Source organism: Colobus angolensis, unplaced genomic scaffold (assembly GCF_000951035.1).
Source record: "Colobus angolensis palliatus isolate OR3802 unplaced genomic scaffold, Cang.pa_1.0 Scaffold32, whole genome shotgun sequence".
In the NCBI taxonomy this organism is placed as follows: Eukaryota; Metazoa; Chordata; class Mammalia; order Primates; family Cercopithecidae; genus Colobus; species Colobus angolensis.
In genome coordinates, this window is record NW_012116488.1 from 3,800,998 (window position 1) to 3,808,651 (window position 7,654).

At 42.4% G+C, this 7,654-nt stretch overlaps 1 protein-coding gene across 1 annotated transcript in view; it reads left to right on the forward strand.

Moving 5' to 3' along the window:
• HSP90AA1 (heat shock protein 90kDa alpha (cytosolic), class A member 1) overlaps positions 1 to 5,846 on the forward strand; it is a 74,191-nt gene extending 68,345 nt beyond the window's left edge. The window contains exons 2-11 of the mRNA XM_011951441.1: positions 235 to 396; positions 486 to 852; positions 1,174 to 1,307; positions 1,610 to 1,930; positions 2,046 to 2,211; positions 2,638 to 2,828; positions 2,934 to 3,081; positions 3,321 to 3,589; positions 4,162 to 4,480; positions 4,763 to 5,846. Of these exons, the coding sequence (XP_011806831.1) occupies positions 235 to 396; positions 486 to 852; positions 1,174 to 1,307; positions 1,610 to 1,930; positions 2,046 to 2,211; positions 2,638 to 2,828; positions 2,934 to 3,081; positions 3,321 to 3,589; positions 4,162 to 4,480; positions 4,763 to 4,872 (2,187 nt within the window). The 3' untranslated portion in view covers positions 4,873 to 5,846. The remainder of the gene's footprint in view (positions 1 to 234; positions 397 to 485; positions 853 to 1,173; positions 1,308 to 1,609; positions 1,931 to 2,045; positions 2,212 to 2,637; positions 2,829 to 2,933; positions 3,082 to 3,320; positions 3,590 to 4,161; positions 4,481 to 4,762) is intronic.
• Positions 5,847 to 7,654: the final 1,808 nt, after the last annotated feature.

A 7,654-nucleotide genomic window follows, 5' to 3' on the forward strand; every position in this document is an offset into this window, starting at 1 on the left:
CGCGGCGCCGGACTGGGCCGGGCCTGCAGCGGCCTCCCGGAAGCGCGCACGCTCGTGGTAGTTACCGCGCTCCGAAATGAGGTCATCCTTTGTCAGCCGCCCTTCTATTTTCGGTTTACTTAAACTTCGCAAATCTGCAATCCGGCTTTAAAAATATTGGGAGGACGCGATGGAATCTCGTGTTGCCGCTGTAGACGTCCTGCAAGGTTTTAAACTGGCGTGGTGTCGTTCCAGATGCCTGAGGAGACCCAGACCCAGGACCAACCGATGGAGGAGGAGGAGGTTGAGACGTTCGCCTTTCAGGCAGAAATTGCCCAGTTGATGTCATTGATTATCAATACTTTCTATTCGAACAAAGAGATATTTCTGAGAGAGCTAATTTCAAATTCATCAGATGTAAGTCGTTTATTAACCCAGAATAGGATTTTGGTTTTAATATGAACTTTTTGGGGGCTGTATGCTTTATTAATATTTTTTGTTAATAGGCGTTGGACAAAATCCGGTATGAGAGCTTGACGGATCCCAGTAAATTAGACTCGGGGAAAGAGCTGCATATTAACCTGATACCAAATAAACAAGATCGAACCCTCACTATCGTGGATACTGGAATTGGGATGACCAAGGCTGACTTGATCAATAATCTTGGTACTATCGCCAAGTCTGGGACCAAAGCGTTCATGGAAGCTTTGCAGGCTGGTGCAGATATCTCCATGATTGGCCAGTTCGGTGTTGGTTTTTATTCTGCTTATTTGGTTGCTGAGAAAGTAACTGTGATCACCAAACATAACGATGATGAGCAGTACGCCTGGGAGTCCTCAGCAGGGGGATCATTTACAGTGAGGACAGACACAGGTAGGTACCTGAACACTCACTGGTTAAGTCAGTGGCAGAATGGTGGGGTGCTGCAACCCTTGGACCCCTGGGGATGCGGCGAAGTTCACAGAAATGTGTGTTTACCCAAGGATCGGGAACAAGCTACAGCTCTGAATTAGTGTGTAATGGCATGACTTCGTGATTACTTTTTTTGGGCAAGGCACTTAGATCTGCTGTGGGAGCCTTTGCATCTGTAGTAAGGGCAAACCTCGCTTCATAGACACGTTATAAGGGTTAAGCATGGCGTTGAGCACTAAATTGAATGTATTACTGAGTCCATTTTCCTTGCTTCTCTTGCAGGTGAACCTATGGGTCGTGGAACAAAGGTTATCCTACACCTGAAAGAAGACCAAACTGAGTACTTGGAGGAACGAAGAATAAAGGAGATTGTGAAGAAACATTCTCAGTTTATTGGATATCCCATTACTCTTTTTGTAAGTTTCTACATAATTGCAGAGTGAATTATTGTCTGTAGGTGACTGGGGTGACTGTACTACATCCTTAGTTCCTAGGTGTGTTGAACTAGTCTGAAGCCTGGGGAACCTAAGCTCTACTAACTCTTTGAAGGTCCCTGGGGTTATTAATATTAAGTTGGTATATCAAATATTGATGAGAAGCTGCCTGACTGCTTTTCAACCTCGCTAATTTAGGCTTTGGCCTTAGGTTGAAAATAGAGGGGCAGCGCTATGACTTAGTTCTAGAGTGCAGCAGTGATGTGATTTCATGTCTTTTGAAGGTGGAGAAGGAACGTGATAAAGAAGTCAGCGATGATGAGGCTGAAGAAAAAGAAGACAAAGAAGAAGAAAAAGAAAAAGAAGAGAAAGAGTCCGAAGACAAACCTGAAATTGAAGATGTTGGTTCTGATGAGGAAGAAGAAGAAAAGAAGGATGGTGACAAGAAGAAGAAAAAGAAGATTAAGGAGAAGTACATCGATCAAGAAGAACTCAACAAAACAAAGCCCATCTGGACCAGAAATCCCGACGATATTACTAATGAGGAGTATGGAGAATTCTACAAGAGCTTGACCAATGACTGGGAAGATCACTTGGCAGTGAAGGTGAGTGAGGGACTGATGGCTGCTTCAAGCTTGTCCTTAGATTATCATCCCACCACCCCAAATATCTACTATAATGCGTTGTTCATTGGTACTTAGTGTGTCTGTTCTATTACAGCATTTTTCAGTTGAAGGACAGTTGGAATTCAGAGCCCTTCTATTTGTCCCACGACGTGCTCCTTTTGACCTGTTTGAAAACAGAAAGAAAAAGAACAACATCAAATTGTATGTACGCAGAGTTTTCATCATGGATAACTGTGAGGAGCTAATCCCTGAATATCTGAGTAAGTATAGATAGGAAAAATAATCACTGGCACTGATTAAAGAAATACTTCTGGTTGGGCATGGTGGCTAACACCTCTCATCCTAGCAGTTTGGGAGCCTGGGGTGTGCGGATCACTTGAGGTCAGGAGTTCAAGACCAGCCTGGCCAACATGGTGAAACTCCATCTCTCCTAAAATTAGAAAAATTAGCCCGATGTGGTGGCAGGCTGAGGCATGAAAATAGCTTGAAAACCCCCCCTAGGAGGCAGAGGTTGCTGTGAGTGGAGATTGCGCCACTGCCTTCCAGCCTGGGCAACAGAGTGAGACACTGTCTCAAAAATAATCTCCCGTCATCTCCAGGTTCTTATCATTGCTTTTGGGGGTTTACATAGTACCAGTTTTGTCCTTGGAATGACTCAGTGCATTTGGTTTTTATATTTTTTTCAGACTTCATTAGAGGGGTGGTAGACTCGGAGGACCTCCCTCTAAATATATCCCGTGAGATGTTGCAGCAAAGCAAAATTTTGAAAGTTATCAGGAAGAATTTGGTCAAAAAATGCTTAGAACTCTTTACTGAACTGGCGGAAGATAAAGAGAACTACAAGAAATTCTATGAGCAGTTCTCTAAAAACATAAAGGTTAGTGTAAACATTTGACCATTGGTAGTTTTCCAACTGGCTTCTTTTTAGATTTTTTTTTTTTGAATTCAGAAAGTCTTTAGTAAAGAACATACTTTGTTTTAGCTTGGAATACATGAAGACTCACAAAATCGGAAGAAGCTTTCAGAGCTGTTAAGGTACTACACATCTGCTTCTGGCGATGAGATGGTTTCTCTCAAGGATTACTGCACCAGAATGAAGGAAAACCAGAAACATATCTATTATATCACAGGTAGGGGGATGCTATGTTACAGTCATATACGTTGTTCTTATAACCTTGTAGGCTCTGTGGGTGTGTTTTCTACTCAGGTAGCACTGTTACAACTGGCGTTGATCTAGGCAAGATAATTAACATGAACTAGATCATTATCTGTCTTAGGTTCTGCCTAGGTATCTGGCTAGCAAAAGTTAGAAGTAGATGAAGCCATTCTTACTGTTAAAAGGTCTAAAAGTAACTTTGTAATACCTCAGGTGAGACCAAGGACCAGGTAGCTAACTCAGCCTTTGTGGAACGTCTTCGGAAACATGGCTTAGAAGTGATCTATATGATTGAGCCCATTGATGAGTACTGTGTCCAACAGCTAAAGGAATTTGAGGGGAAGACATTAGTGTCAGTCACCAAAGAGGGCTTGGAACTTCCAGAGGATGAAGAAGAAAAAAAGAAACAGGAAGAGAAAAAAACAAAGTTTGAGAACCTCTGCAAAATCATGAAAGACATACTGGAGAAAAAAGTTGAAAAGGTATGTGAATACAGCATTTCCTGATCATTGATACCTCTAAGGTGCTTTTAAGCTTAGTCATACATGACCCATTTTCTCTTGTTTTCAACTTAAAATAGAAAACTATGTCGTGTATGGTTGGGTGTGGTGGCTCACGCCTGTAATCCCAGCACTTTGGGAGGCTGAGGCAGTGGATCACAAGGTCAGGAGATGGAGACCATCCTGGCTAACACAGTGAAACCCTGTCTCTACTAAAAATACAAAAAAATTAGCCAGACTTGGTGGCGGGCGCCCGGAGGCTGAGGCAGGAGAACCTCCTGAACCCAAGAGGCAGAGGTTACAGTGAGCCAAGATCACACCACTGCACCTCCAACCTGGGTGACCAAGCGAGACTATCTCGGGGAAAAAAAAAGGTGGTGTACGTAAAACGAAATTAATTATAACCTGTGCTCTTTGGATACCTAATGCAACATTTAAGTTCTATTTGATAATAGTATTTCTGATCTATTGTTTGGGTTCTTCAGATTTCATTTGACAATGAAAGTTGAGAGTTTAATCTTTCTAGGCTCCTAGTCATCACTTCTTGATTACAGGTGGTTGTGTCAAACCGATTGGTGACGTCTCCATGCTGTATTGTCACAAGCACATATGGCTGGACAGCAAACATGGAGAGAATCATGAAAGCTCAAGCCCTAAGGGGTTACATGGCAGCAAAGAAACACCTGGAGATAAACCCTGACCATTCCATTATTGAGACCTTAAGGCAAAAGGCAGAGGCTGATAAAAACGACAAGTCTGTGAAGGATCTGGTCATCTTGCTTTACGAAACTGCACTCCTGTCTTCTGGCTTCAGTCTGGAAGATCCCCAGACACATGCCAACAGGATCTACAGGATGATCAAACTTGGTCTGGGTAAGCCTTATACTATGTAATGTTAAAAAGGAAAGAAATACACATGACAGTGAAGAAAGTGGTAAACTTTCAGTTATCCAAACTTGGAGCACCTTGTCCTGCTTGGAGGCATTCAAGAATATTTTTTTAGGGATAAGTAAGGTCTTACAAGAGCTAAGAAATGAAATTGAGATTCATATGCCCTGTAAATACTGTCTTGAAAGAAGGTGTAAACCAGGAGTATTACACTAATAGCTGGCTTTAAGAAATTTTTCTAATACGAGGATTTTATTTTGGAAACAGGTATTGATGAAGATGATCCTACTGCTGATGATACCAGTGCAGCTGTAACTGAAGAAATGCCGCCCCTCGAAGGAGATGACGACACATCGCGCATGGAAGAAGTAGACTAACCTCAGGCTGAGGGATGACTTAACCTGTTCAGTACTCTACAGTTCTTCTGATAATATATTTTCAAGGATGTTTTTCTTTATTTTTGTTAATATTAAAAAGTCTGTATGGCATGACAACAGCTACTTTAAGGGGAAGATAAGATTTCTGTCTATTTCTAAGTGATGCTGTGGTACCTTAGGCACTAAAGCAGAGCTAGTAATGCTTTTTTAGTTTCACATTGGTTTATTTTAACAGATTGGGGTAACGTGTGTTGTAAGATGTATGTAACATGTTAACTTTGTGGTCTGAAGTGTTTAGCTATCAAGCCAGATTTCTGAGTAGACCAAATCTTGTTATCGAAGTGTTCTTGAGTTATATACCTGGATGTTTAGAAAAGTATTTGTTACATCTTGTAGGATCTACTTTTTAAACTTTTCATCCCCTGTAGTTGCCAATTTTGCATGTACTAGTCTTCTAGAAATAGGTTAAACTGAAGCAGCTTGACGGAAGGAACTCTCCACAGGGCTTATTTTCCAAAGAAAAGTATTGTTTGGAGGAGCAAAGTTACAAGGCTACCTAAGTATATCATAAAGCTGTTCAAAAATAAGTCTCGTGGATGGAAATGTAGTGCTCGAGTCACATTCTGCTTAAAGTTGTAACAAATACAGATGAGTTAAAAGATGTTACATGACAGTGTGTCTTATTTAGGGGGAAAGGGGAATATCTGGATGACATTGGTGCCACAGTGTAAAACAGGTGCTAGCAGGAGATGGTTAAACACTGGCTGCTCCAAGGGTTGACAGGATCTTCCCAGCATATACTCTGCAGGTGTGGGGTGGAGCACATGAAGTAGGCACAGAAAATAGCAATGCAGACGACGTGTATCCCCTGTCTCCGTGAGTTAACACGTGTTCTCCCCTTAGTGTCCACATTGTTTTGATATTATTCATGGAATACTTTGTTCTAAATACAGTCACTTAATTCCTTGGCCTTACAGTGTCTCAAAGTTGTTTACCAAATCTGCTTAAAGCTATCCTGTCTGAAATCTCTCCTTACTAATTTTCTGGTTTTTTATTGAGCCAGCTGACACCTGTAAGCAGCAGGTAACAAGCTGGTGGGAAAAAGATGGGCTGGCACAAGTCAAAAGAAAAAGTGCTGGGAGCATTGGCTCACGCCTGTAATCCAACACTTGGTGGGTAGATCACCTGAGGTCAGGAGAGCAGCCAGCCTGATCAACATGGAGAAACCCCATCGCTACTAAAAATACAAAATTAGCCGGGTGTGGTGGTGGGCCCCTGTAATCCTAGCTACTTGGGGAGCCTGAGGCAGGAGAATCACCTGAACCCGGGAGGCGGAGGTTGCGGCGGGCTGGGATTGTGCCATTGCACTCCAGCCTGGGGAGCAGAGCAAAACCCATCTCAAAAAAGAAGATGGAAAATACCAGCTCAATAGGTAAGATTTCCTCTGGGGACTGGGAGTGGTAATGGCTAAATAGAAGTCTTCACTTCTGAAATTCGGTGGTTCTAGAAAGAAAATTTGGTTAGAGGCATATAGGATTTGTATTCTGAGCCTAATGCAATATATAAAAATGATAGGAAATGCTTGGGCCTTGGATATGTGACAGTGACTAAGGGGACAGTGCACAGGCAGGGAGAGGCCTTTGTCTCAGTCCCTTGTGCTAAGCAGGTATTGAATGCTTGGTAAGTGGCAATCACATTTAATCCTTTAAATCCTCTGAGAAGTTCTTAGTTCCCTTAGACAATATATAGGAGGAATATGTAAATTGAGGTCTTAGTAGTGGCTGAATTTAAATTTAACTCCAAAGCCCCATTTTGTTCTAAGTTTTGTTGCATACTGAAAGGTGTTAGCAGCTAGAAGAAAGGTTTATGGTGTTGAACTAGAAAGTGAATAGCAAAAAGGGCAAAAAGTCAATTTTGTTTTTTCCCAGGTCTAGCAAGGGAATATTAAATCTTAAGATTTCTTTTAATTTAAAACATAAGGCACTTGAGGGGGTCAGTCAATGTAGGACCTCTATAAATGATCTCCCAAATGAACTCATCCTCCTGGAGTTACTGGAAAAGCGTTTATGACAAATAGATGGGTACTTACCTGCGCATCTGGACCTATCTCCCAGCAACCCCTGTGCTGGAGACTGTACCACCAAGAAGATGGATCCCCAGCCCATTGAGTGAGAAGAGGAGCTAGATGACACATGAATGTCGTGCTGAAAGTGCCCTTGTACTGCTCCAGGACCACAATTCTTACCCTATCGCTTCAAAAATTCACTGTTGTTTCAAACCTTCCATAATCAAGTTCCATCCTGCCAAGGAGAGTAGTGAATGCAGAAAAGACATGCAAACTGGACAAGAGAAAGACTTCATAGATGACATGGTTGTCTAGGTAGGAAACTCGTAAGAAATCTACCAAAATGATACTAGAAGTGATTTTAGCATAGGATAGGAGATCAATATATAAAAATCTATTGAGCCAGGCATGGTGATTCACGCCTGTAATCCTAACACTTTGGGAGGCCAAGGTAGGATTGCTTGAGCCCAGGAGTTCAAGACTGCCTAGGGAACAAAGCGAGACCCTGTTCCTCTGAAAAAATTAAGGCCAGGTGTGGTTCATGCCTGTAATCCCAGCACTTTGGGAGGCCGAGGTGGGTGAATCACCTGAGGGTCAGGAGTTTCAGACCAGCCTGGCCAACGTAGCAAAACACCATCTCTACTAAAAATACAAAAATTAGCCGGGCGTGATGGCAGGCACCTGTAATCTCAGCTACTTGGGAGGCTGAGGCAGGAG